Raw genomic sequence first — 19,995 nt, 5'->3', positions numbered from 1 at the left:
TCTGGTCGTCCCCTTCCAGCCCAGCGCTCAGAGGAGCTCCCCTCCTCCAGGAAAACCGAGGGAAGCAAATCCGTGATGTTTCTCGGTGTTTCCACCCCAAGGACATGAGCACAGGACTGAGATGCCCAAGGGGGGCTTCAGGTGGGTCCTTGGGACACCGCAACGCAACACAAAACCCCCGCGGTGAAGTTAAAACTGCCTCTGGGCCACGAGAAGCTTTGTTTGGGATGCTGAAGGGTCCTGAGGATCAACACGGGCTCGGGGCACGGCCTTTTAAAAGGCACAAAACCCCTCACCCTGTGGCCACACAGCCAAGGAATAAATGAAATCGGCGGGACACAGAGTTTGGGGTCGTATCCCAAACGCGCTGCTCTCCCTGCACTTCCCCTCCGTCCCCCAGGCTGGGGAAGGGAATGGCCCGGGGAAGGGGGGATGCTGGCACCCCCACCCCATACCGGGACCCCCACCCCATACCGGGACCCCCACCCCATACCGGGACCCCCATCCCATACCGGGATCCCCATCCCAGAGGTTTGGGGTTCAGGTCTGTACCGGGTGGCTGGAACCAACCTCTCCCCATCCCAGCCACATCTCCAAGCCCAGGACCTGGGCACGATCCCTGCACCCTCTCAGCCTGGAATAGAAGCAGAAAGCTCGTGGGCGAGGGAAAACCAAGATGGTTCATTTGGGCTTGTCCTGAAAGAAAACGTTTTGATTTTTCATTTCCAAATGGCATTTTCACACAGGGCTGAAAGAGAAAACGATTCTTTCAAGAACGCCTCCTTCGTCCAGAAAAGTGGGCTTTAATTGCTTTCATTTTGTCGTAGCGAGGAAATTCTGCTTCAAACGAGCTCCAGAAACGTCAGCCCCTTCTTGCTGCAGGGCCGGCTGCTCTGCCACGCGCAGGAGGACAAGACGGGCACCTCTGCCGTGGGACGGGGCACAGCTCCGCTCCGGGAAGGGCTGTGCCTGCAGCCAGACTGGGGAAAAACAGAGCTTACAGGGAATTTACATCCCTTGGTGCGCTCCTTTGTGCGCGGAGGTTTGCTGACATCTACAGGGCATCTCACGGAGGAGAGGCCGTGGCTCTACAGGGGACGTGGGATCACGTTCCCCAATCTCCTTCCCGGTGAAGGAACTGCACGTTAAGACATGACGACCGAGGTAATTAATAAATAAGCACAAATATACCCACACGGTGGAGCCATCCTGAAACACTCATCTCGTTCGGCAGCAGGGAAGGCCACCAGCTCAGCAGACAGCTCTGCTTCGGTGATGGAGAAGACATCACTGCCACAGGTCGGTGGGTCCTGGTCATTTTCAAGGAGGCTGAGCTCCTCGAAGCATCTGACCCATGCCGAGGATGTCCCCACACCGGCAGATCCACCCCCATTTTTCACAGAGTCACAGAATGCCCCAAGTCAGAAGGGACCCACCGGGATCACCGACTCCAACCCCTGGCTCTCTGCACGATCACCCCAAAAACAGCCCCTGTGTCTGACGACGTTTGCTCCTTGAGCTCCGGCAGCTCGGGGCCGTGCCCCCGTCCCCGGGCAGCCCGTCCCAGTGCCCGACCGCCTCTGGGTGCAGAACCTTTCCCTAACCCCCAGCCTGACCCTCCCCTGTCCCAGCTCCGTGCTGGACCCGGACAAACCGGGTACCTGACGGCACCCCGGCCAAACAACGTGGCACGGCAGCACCTTCACCGTGGCGGAGACCTTCAGGGATTTCTGGCCAGAAACAGCCTGGGCAGAAGGGTGAGGGGCATTAGGGCTGGCTCCTGGGGCGGCTGCAACCAAGGAGCAGTTGCAAGGACGTTGTCCTGGCTCAGCCGGTGACACTCGGGGCCAGAAATGCCATCCTTCGCCCAGGCAGGCTGCTGCGCCCCGTCCAGCGCAGGAGCTCCGCTAAGGATCTCTCCTCCCAGCTGCTCTTTCAACGGGCTTTTAAAAGCAGCAGGATGCTCGCATTAACGGGAACAGCTATTTTTATCACAGGTTAACTCTTCTCTAAATCCTGCTGTCAGGGCTATGTGCGCCAGGTGTTTTACCTCGGGAAAAAACTGCTTTCCAATCAAATGCAGAACGCAGGAGCCCACGTGGCTGGCCGAGGTGCCCAACCTGCAAAGTCTCCCCACTGCCACAGGACGTGAAGGGAACGGGGACCTGCAGACAGTGGGCTTAAGTCCCCGCAGATTAATCGAGCTGCCTCAACCAGAGCTCTGCAGACAGAACAAGTAACAGCTTCTTCCTCTGCGGGACCATTTTATTATGAAAAGATTTCTTACAACGAACTTTGTCCATTATAAAACACCTAGAGGAGAGGCACACGCTGCACAGCCTGGAGGGTCTGGGAACGCCAAGGAACAGAACAAACTGCACATTAGCCTCTCAGCTGGACGCTTTTCCCAGCGCAGAGCAGGTCCTGAGCACACAGCCGCTTCCAGCAGTTACTCTGCACGTGCTGGGTCTGACCGTGGATGAGAGATTCCCAAATACTCAGAGCCAGAGGCTCCCCAGAGCTAGAGACCTCGTTGTTCCCTGCATGCCAGCTACAGCAGCTCTTCTGCAGAAGGTGCCTCTCTGGGGGCTGCAGTGCTCTGTGTGGGCAGCTCTTGCTTGCCCAGCAAGTGAGAGTTGGCCTGAATTTACCTTCTCTAGCACTACTCTTTCGCCCAGATCCTCCTTGCTCCAACTCCCACCAGCCTAGGTCGAAGCTAACGTGGCTGTCTGTCCTGCTCCCGTCAACCCCTCGCGGTCCCGAAAGGCTGGCTGTGAAACGTGCCTCGTAAGCCAGCCACAGTCTCAGCGGGGACAGCGGTGTTCCTTGGATCTGCCCCTCTCCTCCAGGCCCGGCAGGACTTGAGGGCTTCAGCGTGTCCCGGCGAGGCGCCTCTACCTGAGAGCCATGGGATCGGTGCTGCCGGCAGAGCCCGTGCCCGAGGCTGCCGGGTGCAGCTCTTCAGTCGGAGTCGCTTCCATCCTGCTTCGCCGACCCGACTGCTGATGCCAGCTCCTCCTCCTGCCCTTTCAATCTTTCTCCTGCAGGCGAGAAGCAGCAGCTGCTTAGCGATCAGCCTCCTGTACCGGGGAACCCATAGGGAGAGGCTGAGGACCCAAAGTGCAGCCCCTATGCCCGCAAAGCATCCTTCTCTGCCATGCGAGCCGAGTGGGGCAACCCTAAAACGGCTGCCTTCCCCTTTTGGGAAGGGGATCGAGCTCTGCCAGTCCCTCCCCAGCCCAGCAGCAAGGCACCGAGCTCCCCGTGTGTGTCGTCCCTCTGGGACAAGGGGTGACCCCCCCGCACCGCCCCCGCAGCACCGTCACGCACGTATCAGTTCAGCAATGGCTCTCTGAGTCCTCTTATCCAGCTTCTCCAGTTTCTTGGCGACGTCTCGCTTTAAATCCCTAGGGAGGAGAAGGAGAGGGTGAGAACAAATCCCCACCCCCAGGCAGACGTGAAGGAAGGGGCCACGTTGCACTTTTCCTAGCGGGACAGAAACTCCTTCCCCCTCCTGCGAACGCCGCGGAGCAGAGCAGGCATCTGCCACGATCCCATGGGCAAACTGACCCGAAGCCCAGAGCACCCCGCGTCACTGAGGCCACCACAGTGACACGTACCCCAAAGGGCTCGGCGTGCCCCGCATTTCCCTCAACAGCAGGGCTGAGTTTCCCATTTCTTGCACTCCTAACCCAACCTGGACAACCCCGAGGTGAGGGTGACGCACCGGTGCCGCAGGCACTCACCAGTCCGGCTTTCTGGGGGCCAGGTTTGCCAGATCCTAGGGAGGAAGAGGAGAGAAGCAGTGAGAGCTGGAAGCGAGGCAGAGGTGTGCCCGGCGCCGAGCGGCTCTCAATACACGTACCACTTCGTCAATGATGGGCTCCGGCTTGGCAGCCTCCAGCTGCTCCTTCACCACGTCTTCCACTAGATGGGGGAACAGGACCAGCATCAGCACAAGGCGCGGCAGGGGGACACCGAAGGGGACGAGGCACGGGGAAACCCACCAGAACCCCGGGCTTGTTTCAGAGCAGCTTTTATTAAAGCCCGTTTGAACGGCATCGCCTTCAGAGCGCAGGGCCTACGAGTGAATCCACGTGGGTCCACGCACCCTCCCACCGCCCAAACCCTTTCAGAGACTCTTAGAGATCACCTGAAAAGGAGGCAAAACTAACAGCTGTTAAACCCCACAAACGGTACACGGCAGCAGGAAGTCTTCTGGGTTCAAGTCAAGTTCTGGCAAGGTCTGCACCGCCGAGCTGCTTGGCAAGTCTGCGGGGTTTTAATCTGCAATTTGTCTTCCCGTGACTCACTTCTGAGGGCGCAGCGTGGGACACCTCGCAGGGACCAAGCTCCAGCCCTGCCCTTACGTAAGGGCAAAAAAAAAAAAAGGAAAAAAGGGGAGCTAAGGGGTAACCAGGGAAAAAAGGGGAGCTAAGGGGTAACCACGCAGCCTTCCTTCTGCTAATGGAGGTGTCGGTGCAAGGAGGGAGCGCGGGCACCGAGGCTTGAGCACATCCGTCAGGGATGAACTGAATCCTGCTCCAGCAAATGCGTATGCCCAAGGTGTATTTAATGTGAAACCGCTTTGAGTCCAGTTCCTCCATCCTCCTCCCTCCCCAGCCCCTGCACAAGGTGCCCCAGGACAGGCGGTTTGGTTGCTCCAGACACAGGAGCTGCACCTGACGGGCGCTGCAGCTCCGAAGGGGCTGGCAGGGAGCTTGGGTTTTTACTGGAAACAGTCAAAATTGCCGTTCCCAATCCCAAACCACACACAGGGGAAGAGTCGAAGGAAGTCGAAAACTTTTAAAAAGGATAAAGAAAGCACAGCATCAGCATTCCTACCCGCCAGATCTCTGCCGTGCTCCCAAAGGCAGTGTTTTTATTCAGGGCATTGTTAAAGAGCCCTGTTCCAGGAGGACTTCCTATTTCAAGATCAAGGGAACTTCCACCCTTTGCCTCCCTCTCAAAGACACGCAGAGGTTCAGCACTAGGAAACAGCAGGCTGAACGCCTTGGACCCGTGACTAATATTTGTTTAAAGGCAACTCAAACAAAACAACCCCAATTTCCTTGAGAATCCTGCAGCGAGATCTCCGCTCCCCTCGAGTTATCGGCCCTTCGGTTTGGGCTGGACCCGGTGTGCTCAGACCCACGCCCCACTTGTGTAACGCAGGGCGTGCAGCCCCACGGCGAGAGGGGACGGTGAAGCAACGGCGCCCGCCAGCACCACGTTCGCTCCCGACGCGGCTGCTCAGGCACGCCAGCGCCCCGCAGGGCTGCAGGCGCCCTCTGGACCTAAGAAAAACCTAAACCCCTCAGCCAGAAGCCCGCCAGCAGAACGCGTCGCGGTGTCTCTGCCACCCTGGGCTGGAGGCAGACCTGCGAGGAGGGACACTGAGGTTTCCAAGCCCCCTGATTTTGGAAAGGAAAGGTAGACCCCGTCCATTTTGCAGCACGCTGGCTGGATGCGGAGTCCTGTGCTGTTGCGCTTGCCCACACGACCGTGAGCGCTGCCTTGTTCCCCCTGAACGCTGCCTGGGAGCAGGAGGGGATCAGAGGTGCTGTTAGGGTGCGCTGTTAGCCTCGTTACAGCGGTTAACGAACCCCTGCAAGGGCTCCGCACGATCTGGCCCCAGCACCACCGCGGGCCCTGCTTCTGCTTTGGTCCCCGCCTCGTCCCAGCTCCCAGGCTCAATGCCTTCACTCACCTGAGGCCGGCTTGGCCGGGGGCACCTTCCTCTTCTTCAGTTCCTCATCTTCGGGGTCGTAGTTTCGCAGTTTGATCTCCCTGGGGGGGAAAGGAGAAGAGCAGAGGGCAGTGAGAGGCGGGCACGCCAGCGAGGGGCACGTTGCGTCAGCGGCGGCTGGCTGAGACCCGCGCAAGTCCTTCGAGCTCGGCGCGCCAAGCAGGAACAGCCAGGATCGGCCCCGAGCTGCCCTGCAAAGCCCTGAGCTTCAGCCTTTAGGGTCTCGAGAGGTTAACCAGCCACCAGAGACGCTTCTGGACGCGTAGGGCCAAGGGCGCAGAGGAGCTGCAAGGGGAGCAAATATTGAGCTGGTGGCGCTGGGGTGAACAGGACCCAGAGGCTCCCCCAATCCCACACACAAGACAGCGGCCAGCCCCTTCCCCAGCGCACACACCCCTCCCCGACGCTCAAATACTAATTCTCCCTCTTTCCCATCTGCTCTTTTTAAGCTTCTCCCTGAGGGTTTGGGCCTGCAATTGATAAATATCGGGCAGCTCCAGCCGCACGTACCCTGGGGCTGGTTCCCCACTGCGCCAGCCCCTCAAAACTCGAAGCACTTCCCAAATCAGAGCCCCAAAAAGCAGCCTGCAGGACCCCATCGGCTGCCTACACGCGTGCACAAGATGCTCCGCAGCCTGCTGGGTCTATATAACAGCGTACTGGCCCAGAGGGCAAGTTAGGCGGATTAAATGCATTTAACGCTTCGGGTGGGTTTAACGGGTTCAAGCAGAAACCAAGGCACTCACTGCCAGCTCTGATCCTGCCCCGGCTCTCAGCAGAGCCTCGGGCAGTGCCAACGGGGCCGTGCAGGGGCACAGGAGGACACGGAGAGCCCCCGGTGCAAAGACGGGGCCAGGACATTTGTATCGGGCAGGAATAAATCAAACACGACAATTTTTCCGCCCCGCAGAGAGCCGATACCTGGGCGGCTCCCCTGCTCGGCTGTGCAGCTGGAGAAGCAAGAAGGGGCTTTGTTTGTGGCTTTGTTAAAGTCTAATTTACAGCCGGTGCCTGAGGTGAGTGGCGTTTAGTGGGAGCTATTTCAGACCCTACAAACACGCGGCTTTAAGGCGCGCACCGCACGGATTCCCACAAAGGGCAAACGCTTGCCGTTTGCTCTGCCCTGATACCCGCAGGCAAAACCTTGCTTTCCTTTCCAGCTTTGCCAGGCTCTGCGGTGAGATACGGCCCGTCCCTGGGGCTTGCAGGCAAAGCAAGGAGCAGCTGAGAAAGGGACGATGGAAGGACACGAGATACAGCCCAGGATGAGAAGGGGAAGGATGGCAAGCGGGTGGGAAGCACACGGGGAAAACCCCCCCCTGGAGCACAAGCACCAGCCTGGGGGCGCAGCACCCTGCCCTTCCCACCCCGACCCCTTTCCAGCACCCTGCTGCCAGCCCCCAGGAGCTATTCGGGCTGAACAAACTCGACGTGCAGCAGGGCTGACACCTCGGGGTGGTGGCAGGGGGACCGAGGTTTGCTCTCGGCCGCGGGTTTCCGTAGCTGGATGTGTCCCTTGCAAATTCGGCCTCGCTGCGGTTGCCAGCTTCTCCTGCCTCAAATTGGGCTGCAAACGAGACATTTCTTTTGATTTCAGCCAGCTTGTTGGAGAAAGGACGCTTAAAAAGAAACTCGGGGGCAGGATTAGCTCATGATTATCCCATCACTGCAATACCTCCCCCCGGCCAGGCGCGCCTGGACTGCGCCCGGCACAGGAAGCAGCCACCCCCGAGGACAAGCTGCTGCTCGGTTTTACGGGTTTTTTTTTCTTTTTTTACACACACACGTGCCCCGGGAGGAGGAATTTATTGCATTAACCCGGACCCAGCACCATCACTCCCCAGCCGGCAAGGCAGGGCTTTTCGGGAAGCCTGATCTCGGATGATCAAGCGATTATTTTTGGGCAGAAGGCGATGCCATCGGCAGGCACGCAGGACTCACCGGTGCGCCGGGAGCTTACGGACGGCCGGGTTTTGTTGCTAACCTTGGAGGCGGAGGGGAGGGAAGCAGTTAATTCGCCCAGGAGGTAACGGGGTGTCAGGCTGTGATGCCGGACATCTGGCCGCCAGCCTGCTCCTGCTCGCTGGAGAGGATTTATCAGGCCAAGCGGCAGCACCAGACCCTGCGGAACGCAAACTTTCAGCCTCTCCCCCGCTTTCTGTTGGGTTTAGCTCACGTTTAGAAGGATTCGCTTGCAGCCGAATGGAAACCAAACAGAGACTCCCCGAAGGTCAGAGGGGGCTAAAACAAGAGCTGGGAGCCAAGCAAGCTGTTTCCTTCAGGCCAGCGAGATGTTAGCATTGCGCCTCGACAAGCCGTATTTCAACATCGCCAGCTTGGGCGTGCGATGCTGGCTGCTCAGCCACGGCCACACCAGCGGAGATCTATTTAGCAACGTTCCCACAAGCTTCAGCCCCTTCCCAAGCTTATCAGGAGGCCGGCACCGCGCGGGGAACAAGCGCGGAAGAAGGGGCTGCCCGGGGAAAGCTGCTCCCTCTGCGCTTAGCCCACAGAAAGTCCCACCTCGGTTTGCAAACAAAAGCCTTGCTACCCGGCGCTGCCCGTGCTCGCCGGAGATTTCTCCGTGAGATTAAAAAGGAGAAAAAAAAAAAAGGCACTGCACAACCGAGCAGGTCCTGGCACAGACGGGAACCCCATCGGCACAGGTCCGGCAGAAGGGGAAGCGGCCGCTGGGCTGTGCCCAGATCCCCTCGCGCCGGGCAGGGCAGGCACTCAGTTCCCCCCGGTGCTTTCGGATCCTTATTAAACCCGTGCACAACTGCAGGCGGGGGGAGAAAACAACCAGAAACGGATCCCTTTAATTAGCTGCTGGATGCTGGGGGATTATCTCCATGCACAGCACGGGGACGCTCAAAGCTGTCTTGGAGGCTGTAAAACCGAGCAAAACAACCTCCGCTGCCCCAGCCCCAGGGGCTTTAAGGAGCAAAGATCGTTCTTCGGTCGATGAACGGATTTTTTTTAGGTCTCCATGCCGACGTCCCGTCGCTTGTGAGGACGCTGCAACCAAGCCGGCATCGCAACCAAGTCGTTCCTAACACCCAGAGCCCCAGGAATTATTTCTGGAGCGCCAGCTTAGAGACTTTGCGTCCTTTGCAAGCAGTTTAGGGAAGTCCTGGGCGTTCTCACCCCTACCTCAGCTGTTTCGGGCAATCTTCTCCCGAGGCCCTGGAGAAAGGCCGTCTGGTTTGAGGACCTGCTGCCCTTCGACCTCCTCGAGCTGCTCTCGTGACAGCTGCCCCAACCCACTTGAAACCGAATATCCTCGGCGACAATTTCCATCTTGCCCTTTAAGGAGAAACCACGGCAAGAATTTCGCTTTTCTTCCTCTGCCCCCCCCCCGAGTTTCACTCACTCCGGGGAGGTCCTGGGAAGCCGCGTTTGAGCGCGTCAAGGAAAGCAGGAGACACGAGGGAGGCCTCACATCCTTGGGGAAGCGGCGGGGTGCGCCACGGGGAGGCAAAAAGGTTTGAAGGAGCACGGACAAGGCAGTCGGACGACGAAGGACAGCGAGGCAGGGGACTACCGGCAGCAACCCAGGAGGTTTGGGGCTTGAGGAGGAGGAGGGTGAGAGCAGGAGGCTGTCCCGGCACCCCAGATCAGCGGGATCAGCTCCCCAGCACGGTGATGTCCCCAAAAATCAGACCCAGGGGACTTGCCAGATGACCGAGCCATGAGCTGACCGTGCAGCCGGCCTCCCGCTTGGTCTTTGCCTCGGTTCCCTGCCCACGCTGGGCTCTGGCCGAGCCACTGAAGGTCCCGAAGGAGCGGGGATGCTGCGGTACCCACGCAGCGAGGGCGTCCCCTGGGGCAGCACACGAACGGTCCTCGGTGGCGGCACACGCTTCTCCTCACCGCCCGTCTTCCCTTTTCCGTTTTCTACGGCAGGCCACAGAGCAGAAGTCATTTTCGAGCTTTTTTTTTTCTCTTTTCTCTGCCAAGGAAAACTCGCCGTAGGGTGAGTTCAACCGCCCAGCTTACTCTTATTTCCTACTGCCGCAGACCGCACGGCAAGAAGCGGATAAGTGCCACTTCCCCGGCGCTGGGAATTTGGGCCGAGCTTTCAGGCTTGGCCTCTTGCACTCCCTGCGAAGCCACCCAGCACAGACGGGGTGCCAGCTGACCCATCAGCACCCAAGGGTGCCGAGGGGCTGCTGCAGCACCACCACCCTCTGGGGGCACTGTGAGACTTGCTGTGCTAGCGGCCCCGGTGCAGATTCTGTTTCACAAGCCCTTTTTTTTTTTTTTTTTTCCACCCTTTGCCTTCCCCCCCGGCAGACAGCCCTGCCCTCTGCTCCTGGACATCCACGAGCACCTCCTGCTGCAGCCTGCCTGGTTTTTTTTTCCCTGCAGCTGGGCTAGCTCAAAGCAAGGTCCCCACAGCTCCAGGCTGTCTCACCGCACACGGTGACCTCCCCGGCGACCCAGACAATCCGCGTGTGCTCCGATTTAAAACCAAGAAACCACTTTTCGTGCCCCAAACGCGCTCCGTGTTTGCTCTCCTCACCCCGTCGTGCAGCAGGGCAGAGACACAGCCCTGCAGGACACAGCGGAGGGTCGGAGCTGCTGTTTGATCAAGGGGGTGAAGCTGTTCCCACCGTTCCTGGATTCCTAAACCCGTTCCTGGATTCCTCACCTGGGGCAGAAAAGCAGCGAGCAACAAGCAGGGGCAGAGGCCAGCAGCTCCCCCAGCCCCTGCAGAGGGATCTCCGCGCAGAGCCGAGCGTGTCGCAGCGCATCCTCCTCCCCAAGCGGCCGCCCAAAGGCACTCGAGGAATGCCAAAAAACAGGCGCCTCTCTTACGCCTCGAGCCCCCGAGCTTGCCGAGGAGGTTTCTTGCTCAGGACGTGGCTCCTCGGGGAGCGCAGACGGGGCTCGGGGCGGGCGGAGACGCATCTCCGGGTGCCGCAGGAGGAGGGCCGCAAGAGGAGCGCTCCAAACGCAGGCGGGTGCCACGAGGCTGTCTGGCCTCCCACGCCGCTTTCGCAGGCAGGCTGAGCATCTCCCGGACAGACACAAGCATCTGCAGCAGCAAACGGGACTGGGACGAAGCCTACGCTCGATTTGCAGAGGGGGATCCGGGCTGGTGATGCCCTGCAGTGCGCCTGGCACAGGAGCGTGCTTTACGGGGCTTCTCCAGCTTCTCTGGCTGGTGGCATGTCAGAAACAGCCTGCCATCCTCGAGGCTCAAGCCAAGAAGAGGCCCTGAAGGTGTCTCAGTAGAACCTGGAGGACCTCGGGAGCTTGATATTCCCCCAGGCAGCCTCAGAGAGCACCGAGCACAGCTTCTCTGCAGCGCTGAGCCTGGATAACCACGCTCACACGCACTGCGCCAGCTCGAGCTCCCACAGAGCTGGCAATCTGTGAAGAAGATGATGTTCAGGGGTACCTACAGCCTGCCCCAGCACCACGCCAACAGCCTGCCTCCAGGCAAGACACAGGGAGGATGAAAGACCCAAAATTCAGCCCCCAAAACGCTCTGGTTTGGTTACGGGAGGGACGTAACCGGCAGCGGCTACTGAAATACGGAGGGCGCTGCTGGGAAGGTGCCAAGTCACCGGTTTGGCTATCAAAACCACCACGTCCTTACACACGTGCGGTGCTTTCTCCCGTACCTATTATTATTTTTTGATCCCCCCATAAGCCTCTTCAGGACGGGAGGGAGGACATCTGCACAGCGGTTACCGAGCTACTGCCTCGGCTGTGCCGCCCGGCCAAGCCCCCCACCGAGCAGATTTGCTGCTGCGTTTTATTTTGTGCGGAGCGGAGGTGTGAAAAAATAAAAAAAAATAAAAAAGCAAAATAAAAAACGAGGGGTTTTGCCCTGCCCCGTGACATTCTTCCCACGGCGAGGACAGAGATCGTGTTCCCCAGCCCCTGCCTCCCCCGGCTCCTGCCCAGCGTTCAGCCGAGCTGTAATTTTCAAGGATGACTAAGTGTCGAAACACCAGCAGCTGATCAACAGCAGCTCACCAAGGCTCAATTTCTAGCTAAGGCAAAGGCTTTTGGTCCCCCCTCTGCCTTTTGCGAGCCCTACCTCGGGTTTCTATTTACACTTTTCCCGCCCCAGCGTGCTCCGACTGAAGAAGGGGGGCCAGGTTCAAAGCTCAGCACCTCGCTGCGGGGTGCCAGCACCCATCTCGGGCAGCGGTCGCCGTTCGATCCCCGAGCGCACCGGCTCGTTTCTCCCTGCCGGCGACGGGGCAGAAGGGGCCGAGTCCACCCACGGCCGGCTCCTCGCAGAGGCTGAGCGCTGCTCCGCAGCGGGAGGCGGTTCCTGGGCTGGGAAGAAAATAACCCAAGCGCTTAGAAAATAACCCAAGCGCTTAAGCTATTACAAACATCAACTCCCCGGAGAGGCAGATCAGAGATACCCGGAGCTTCAATTGCTTCGAGTGCGTTGCGTTTTGCACAGAGGGCCTCGTCAGCACTTGTTCCTGCCGCGGTATCTCGCGGCGTGAAAGATAATAACAAAGAACAACCAAAAAAAAAAATAGTCAGAGGGGGGAGGAGAGCTCCGAGTTGAGCAGAGAAAAAAAAACAGGAAGCTGCCCCGAATCGTGTCCTCACACTGGCAGCCAGAAAATATCAGCAAAGCAGGTTCCTGGCTCTGCTGCAGGGTGCAAAGTCCCAGCCCACCGAGGACAGGAGGAACCAGGCTGTGGCCAAAGCCTTGCTGGTGGTCAGTCCTGCCCCGACAGCCACCCCGAGGCCACACCAGTTGGTGACCAGCCCCAAATCCCAGCCCACGGAGGACAGACAGCAGACGAGGCCGTTCCTGCCTTCCAGCAGGGCAGGACTGGCTTTCAGGGCGTCCCCCAAGCCAGCTTCGCCGATTGAATGGTGCACCCGAACGCTGCACGTTGGCCGCAAGATTATTTACCGAGCCGCTGGGTTTCACCTCCCTCGGTTGTGTTTTTGGTGGTTTTCAGCTTGAGAAAGCAGCCCAGCTACCAAGGCTCTTGTTTCGGGGCGAGGGAGCAGCGAGGGCACGCTTCAGCTACCAGGACCCTTCGTTTCCCCGCACGTGGGACCACCGGCAGATCATCTCAGCTCACCTTTTAGCACCAGCCGGCAAGGCATTAGCGCAGGGCAGTTCCCCTTTTCGAAGGGTTGAGAAAGTTGGGCTATGCTACGGGGAAACGAAAATCTGAGATGAAATCGAGCCAGCGGCTTGCTGACATCCTAGATCGCGTTCAACGCGCCCATCCAATTTCAGCAGCAGAAAAAAAAACGGGCGTTCGACGAGTAAAGCAGAAAGCAGCGAAATCCCTAGATGGGCTGGAGTTGAGTCGTAAAGCTACGAGCCGTCTCGGCCAAATTTGTGATTCAAACATTTCCTGCAGAGCAGATCTCGCTCTAATTTGCCTTGCAAAGTTACGTTTGGATCCTGACAAAACACACAGTAGCTGGAGAGGCAGACAAAGAGCTACAGACTCCTGCGGGGAAAATCAAGCTGGAAAGGAAACTTTTCGCCCCAAAAGCTGCCTCCCTCCCCGGAGGCATCACTCCCACGAATTTCAGGAGATGCCCCGCGCCCACGTCCGCGGGCAGTTTCGTGAATCAGCACAAGGTTGACTGCAGAAAGGGGTTCCTACTCAACAACCTCCCTCTGTCCATAACCTCGGTGAGGTTTCAAGGGCATCACTGCAGGCAGAGGAAGGATTTGCTGAACCTGCTGCACGAGGAGAGCTCCCTGACATGGACTCGTTGGAAAAGGGACCTCCCGGATCAACAGGGGTGATGCTGAAGGTTTGGTATGAAACCATGTCACCTCTGATGATGACGGGGCTCAGGCAGCTCAGCAGTGGTTAAAAAGAAGCAATCCCTGGCCTAAAAGTCAGTCAAAAGAGAATAAAAATGATTATTTCAGGGATTATTTCAGAATTCAAGCTCGGTGTGTAGGGATGCATCGCTGCTAGCCCAACGGATGGTGCCAGCTCACCGCGTGGCAGGGAGCACAGGCGTGATGTGATGCTCCCCGTCCGAGGGCCGCAGCGCACCGCATCACCTCGCCACGCCGCGGATCAGGTGGCAGAGCTGGAAAGCGAGAGCTGTTTATTCATTATTCATCATCGTTTCCGAGATCTTTAACTCCTGTGTCAGCGTCAGCCCAGATCCCGTGACTCTTCCGGCACGAAACCCACCAGCGGCGCCTCCGGACGAAGTTCAGCCTCTGAGATCGTTCTCGAGAACTGCTCCCAGCCCAAAACCGACGCTGGCACTACTCGAGAAGTTATTCTCCAGCAGAAGCAGGCAGGGCAGCGGGGACCTTGCTCCGCTTTCTCAGCGGGACCCGCGCGCCTGCCTGCGGCAGCAGCCCTGACGCTCACCTCCTGCAGCACGGCAACGAGGACAGATCACGTCCCGAAAGTTCAAACCCAACGTCACCCCCCCCCGTCGGCTCCAAAGGAGACCTGGCGGTGTTTTTAGCGGCAGGAAACCCACTGCAGAGTCAGCTGGCCCTGCCAGGAGCGGCACCCTGCCTCGGCTGGCTTTGTGCTCACATTTTCCAGTGACAAGAACAGCGGCGGGCCACGGTTAAACGGCCACGTGTGAGCTGCAAAGCCCTGGGGCACGGAAAAACCTGCGCTCTTAAACCATGCACGTGTGAGTGACGGGGATGTAGCGATAGACGTGGAACCGACCTGCACTCCGGGTGCCTCCGAGGGCATCGCCTTTCCCATTGCTGCCCCCAGGAACGCGGCAAGTCGGCCAGAGGGCTTTCCTTGGCGTTCCCCCATCTCGCATCCTTTAGAGCAGGAGGTTAAATTCACACCAAAACCAAACCCAGGTTGTGTGTTGGAAGCCAAAGGATGGGGCTCAGAGCAACCTGGTGTAGCGGTGGCATCGTAGGTGGAATTAGGTGGCCATTAAGGTCCCTTCCAACCCCAACCACTCCGCGATTCTGCGATCCTAATCGGCAAACACGAGGGCAGTGCCCAAACAGTACATACGAGAGAGAGAAGTCGGAATAAATAAATAATTACTTGTGCCTGACGCTCTCCTCTTCATCGTCTCTTCTGAACTGCTTGCTCTCGGGCTCGCCGCTGTTCTTGTTCTGAAAAGACAAAAAGTTGCTCCGTCAGACCTTGCACCCTTGCAGCCAGGCAGGGCGAGGGCAGCCCAGCTCAGAGACACCCCCCCCGGGGTTTGAAATCACCGCTGAATTGTGACATCTGGAAATTAAGCTGGCTTTCCTTTTTCTCCAATTTGTACTCTAAGAACTGGCAAGGAAAAATTCAGTTGTGCCCTCAGAGGCAACGGCAGCGATCAGCAAAGGCAAGGAAGGAAGGGTTTCCCTGGCAGCAGTCGCTTTTACGACTGAGCACCCCTGTCGCGCTCAGGACGGGAAGCTAAACCCTAGCAGATGGCAGGCTGAGGCTGCGCTTCCTTGAGCGTGGCCGGCTGCAGGAGGGGAATCGCCCAGGCTACCTGGTAATAAACACACAGCTCCTGTAAGATCTGGCTGCGGTGATCCACGCCGCCACAAACGCAGAGCTGCTCCTGTGCCCACGCTCATCTCTGCCTTTTTCACTGAGAATGGCTCAGACAAAGTGAAACCGTTTGCAAGAAGAGCCCTTCCATCGCCCCGGTCTGCTCACGTCCTTTTCTCAACCCCGAAAGGGGAACGCCTGGCTTTGGAAAATCGCAGGCGAGGACTGGTTGGAGCCAGAACACGGCCAGCATCGCTTTCAGACCAGAAACGTCTCTGCTCGGTTACCTGCGGTGCTAAAAGTTTCACTGAGAGCTCAGACATCTGACAGCAGACTCGAGGATACCAAAATTAATTACCAGCTAGACTTATTTCTGTCCTCTGGAAGGACCAGAAACGTTTCCCTAGCGAACAGCTTGCTTAACTTGAACGTATAAGCTTTGAAACTCTATTCTGCTACGCGGGTTAAAAACCAGATTGCGTGCAAACCGCTCGGTTCTGGTTCAGGCCCATCGCAGACTGGAGGCGCTCAGGTTCAGATCTCGAACAAAGCGCAAGCAGAACGGCGCTCTTTATAAAAAGAAGAAAGCAATTATTCCTAAAAACCAGTATTTAGTTCAGTTCTAACCCCATCTGAACGCGGGTTTTATTTTTTTCAGAAGCCCACGGCAGCCTTCTGACACCGCACGGACGTTTCTCGTTCAGGACAGAGCTGGGCCGGGTGGAAGCCCGAGCAGCCCCCGAGCAGCCCGCTGCAGCTTTCTGCTGCTGTGCAATATCTGGACAGCCTTCAGCCGACGTTGCCGCGAGCTGGGGGAAGCACCTTCTTTCACTTTCTCATTCCTTTCATCTCTTCGCACACGCGCTAGCAGCCTGCGTTCCCCTCGTTCTCGCTGGAAACTTACCCGGGAGGGTTTCGAGCATGTTCTGAAACACTAACAAGAGATTTGGTGAGAACAACCCCCAGCAGCAGCCGCGCTTCCCAGCACAAGCTCGCGTGTCCTGCAGCACTGCACATCTTTCTTTTTTTCCCCTGTATGCCGAAATAATTTGGCACCGAAATCCTACCGCTCCTCTGCAGCCTGCCCAAAGCCCCCGGTTCCTGGTACCTGCTGCAACTCATTCCCCGCCACCACCAGAATATTTTCCAGCTGGTGTTCCTAGAAAAGCCAAGCACGCCACCGGCGAACGCAGCTGCGACGAGCCCTGCCGTGCTTTTAGCCGAGCTCTTTTCCTCTGCTGCAGCTCCCCCGTGGCGCCTTGGCGGTCTGTGCCGAAGGGATGCGCTGCCCCACGGAGACACGGGAGCAGGCACGAGCGTCCCTGGGGAAATCCTGAGCCGGCAAGGAGGAGATGCAGCAGAAGGGAGCGTGGAATAATAAGGGTGGCAGCGAGGTTCGAGGCGACGGCGCGTCTCCAACCGCGCGGAGCCATTTGCGGCGTGCCCTCTAAACGAGGCTCCCTGCCGTCGCCCGCCGCTCATCAGGCTCCGCCGGGCCGATCAGCGTGCAAGAAGAACGCAAACGAGGTCTGAAATGAACGCCTCGAGTCAGGCCTGACCCCAAGCAAGAGAAATCCCTGCCGGCTCGCCGTTTGGGGAACGGGCCGCCAGCTGGATTTTGGTTTCGTTCGCGCGGTGCCCAAAGCCCCGCAGAAAGTCGCAGGGGCTACCCGCAGCCTGCCACCAGGGCTTCTCGTGATGCCTTCGAGCACGCGAATTCACGCAGAGAAGAGGCAAAGCTGCAAGGTAACAGCGGCTTTCACCTGACGCTGCGTGCAGGGAGCTGCCACGAGTTCCTAAATGTGTCTGTGTGTGTGTAACTTGGGGTCCGAGCCCGCAGCCAACTCACAGCACTCCTTGTTTCCACGCACAAGGCAGGCACGGAGCACTGCGCACGGCCAGCAGCACCCCGCCAGGCCTTGCAGAAGTTCCTTCCTCTGCTCTCCATCCTTCCTCACCCCAAAAAGCCCCTGCAGGAGGCTGGAGCTTGCAGAGCGGGGCGCGGAAGAGAGCTGCAAAGATGCAATTAAAGCATCCGTAGCCTCAGAGGCTGACGGCACAAAGGCAGCAGGGCATGGGAAAGAAAGGACCGGGTCAGAGCTCACCACAGCACGATCTGATTCACCTGGGATGTGATCCTTCCTCCTGCAGGAACACAGAGGTGGATCCCATTGCTCCGCCATGCCCGCACCTTTGGCTAGCGAAAATAAAAACCTTTGGGCACAGCAAGCTGAACACGCAGCCCTGCGCTCCTCGGGGACGCCCCGCATTGATATTTAAAACTAAGGCACTCCAGCTGAGCCCGAAATAATTCGGGCACGTCCTTAAGGGAATACCTGCCTGAAATCCCCGGGGTGTGAACGGGGACGGAGCTGAAATGGCCGCGAGCAGAGCCGGCAGGCACGGCCCCGACTGCAGAGGAACTGCAGCCACCAGCGGCACGAATTACCGGGGATATGTCGCGAAGCCTCCTCGCTCGCGGCACCTCGCCTGAGCGTGGGGGGGGGGGACTCAGAGAGCCTCAGAGGGGCGAGAGGAGGGGGAAATAACAGCCCCCGGGTATTCCACGAGCAGGTGACCAACAGTCCTCGCAGAGAGAGGCGATGCATGCTTTAAAATATCTCCCTCCTCCCGCAGGCAGAAGGCTGCTCGGAGGTGATTCCCCCACAAGCAGGGGGCTTGGGGTGAGGATGGTGGCTGGGACAAGGGCTGAGTCGGGTCTCGTTACGTGATCATTTATTGATACGGGCACAGGCTCTCGAACACACATCTTATCTTACAGCTCCACGTCTCCCCGCTGCCCCGTCTCTCTTTTCTTCTCTGCCCTCGCTGGATTTACCCCATCGCTCGACACAGCAGCAGCATCTTAGGGGTTCTCCACTGGGCTCTGAGTTTTTCCTTTTACGATCTGTCGTCCTCTTCAAATACTTGTTTGCCAGCTGTGTCACAACTTTCGTTTCTTCAGCTCAGGGCAGGAAGCGCTCCTCCCTAAATTACCTCCCCCAGACGATTACCAGCTCGTCCCGCGAGCGTCTGGATGTTTCCCTTTGCTTGCTCGTGGTCCCACAGGTGCGCAGCAGCGATCGGACTCTCACCACTTTTCGGTTCAACTTCACTTTCCCCCACCTAAAACCTCGACACCGCAAAGGGAGCCGAAAATAACCCCTCTGCCCTTCCAGCCTCGCTTGAGCGATTCCTCTTTCTCTAGGCGCCCCGTGGCGAGCTGCTCGCTATCAGCAGCGACTCGCGAGGCTGGAGACGCGGCCACGCTCTGCGAGGCTTTTTGCCAACCGCCTGCAAACACAGAGTCACTCCCATCCTTCAGTCTCTGCGAGGAGACAGTCCAAAGATAAACCGCCGGCGTTAAAAAGCTTGCTGACTCGTAGGCTGCAAGTTAAACAGCGAGGAGACAGCTCAACGGCAACCCTTGGCTCACAGCTACCAGCAGGAAAATTTTCGCTCAGCTGCCTCCCGCTCTTCACTAAGAGGTCTGAGGTTAGACGAGCCCAACCCGCCGCCCGTTTGGGGCGGAAATCCAAGATTTGCATCAGGGTGTTCAAAGAAGGGCTTCAGCTGCCTCCCCGCGAGGCCGGTAGCGAGCCACGAGGTGACAGCCCGCGCTCCCAGGCGAGCACGATGCCCGCGAGGCTGGCTCCTGAAAAACCTCAGACACGGGCCACGCTCGGTCAGCACGGTTCGCTCTCCTCCTTGGCGGCACGAGGCAGAAGGAAAAAACACATTTGGCAGTTCAACGGTGAGGCCAGCTCAGTAAAAACCAGCCTGGAAGGCGCCCACACGTACTGGAGGGCAGCAAAGCAGGGGCTGCGGGGAGATGAACCCATGCCCTGGCAGGCAGCAGCTCCAGCTTTCTGCTCGCCAGCACGGGGATTTTGTTGAGCTCCCTCTGCGACACCCCAGGCTCGGAGCCCGCCGGGGAAGGCACCAGTTTTGTATTCTGCCCACCCCCTGGACTCCAGCGAGGACGTACCGCGAAGCAGGAGGTAAGCCTTGATAACTGCGGAACAGCAAGCTCGCGGACAGCATTTCTACCATCTCGTCTCCCGAGCTCCGCGTTTGGAATCACAAAACGCCAGACTCGTTCTTGTTCCAGCAGAACAAACCCTCCTGCCCAGCCGGGGGGGGCTGCAGGAGCCAGGTCGCAGCCCTCGGTGCACGAGGAGCCGGCCCCGGCGCTGGGCGATCCAGGCGAGGTGCCGAGGAATGCGAAAAATCCCCCCGGGCTTCGGCGCTTTTCCTTCCTGGTAGGAGCCTGCGCAGCCCGCTGGTTCCTTGCACCGTAATAACAAGGGAAGCGACTCGGTTTGCATCGCCTTCAAAAGGTTCAGGGCCAAAAGGGAGGCGTAAAATCACTTAGCTGGGTTTGTGAAACACCTCTCGTCTGGGGAGCCTCGCCCAGCGACCCGCAGCTCCTCCTGGAGACACGAGGTGCGGGAGCCACTCCTTTCACCAGCAGCCTGGCTCAAAACCTGTGCGATGCCAGAGCCCGACGCCTGCGAGGGGCGAGAATACTGGGGCACGGCGATCCAGAGCGCTTCTCAATCCTCCCGGCAACCTCCCCATCGCCACCGACCCTTAAAGCTGTCTTAAAACGCCTGCGCTGGGTGAGAGATGGAGCAGGGCAGCACGGAGGGGACGCCGCTCCTCGCCCAAAAAACCAAGAGCCAGCCTCCTTTACGCCTTCGGTTTCCAGGAGATGAACCCATTTCACGGAAAAGCCCCGCACCATCCCCAGGCAGGCGCACGGAGCACGCACTGCGGGCTCGTTTTGCT

At 58.7% G+C, this 19,995-nt stretch overlaps 1 protein-coding gene across 2 annotated transcripts in view; it reads right to left on the bottom strand.

The window, feature by feature from the left end:
- Positions 1–2,247: 2,247 nt before the first annotated feature.
- CCDC12 (coiled-coil domain containing 12) overlaps positions 2,248–19,995 on the bottom strand; it is a 34,724-nt gene continuing 16,976 nt past the window's right edge. For both annotated transcript variants that reach the window (XM_080583383.1, XM_080583384.1), the window contains exons 2-7: positions 14,758–14,828; positions 5,711–5,790; positions 3,866–3,927; positions 3,747–3,781; positions 3,331–3,407; positions 2,248–3,041 (exon numbers count right to left, since the gene is read on the bottom strand). In XM_080583383.1, coding sequence (XP_080439509.1) covers positions 2,962–3,041; positions 3,331–3,407; positions 3,747–3,781; positions 3,866–3,927; positions 5,711–5,790; positions 14,758–14,828 — 405 coding nt within the window. In that variant the 3' untranslated portion in view covers positions 2,248–2,961. The remainder of the gene's footprint in view (positions 3,042–3,330; positions 3,408–3,746; positions 3,782–3,865; positions 3,928–5,710; positions 5,791–14,757; positions 14,829–19,995) is intronic.

This window comes from Anser brachyrhynchus, assembly GCF_964034855.1.
Source record: "Anser brachyrhynchus genome assembly, chromosome: 2".
In the NCBI taxonomy this organism is placed as follows: Eukaryota; Metazoa; Chordata; class Aves; order Anseriformes; family Anatidae; genus Anser; species Anser brachyrhynchus.
This window is presented reverse-complemented; position numbering and strand designations above follow the sequence as displayed.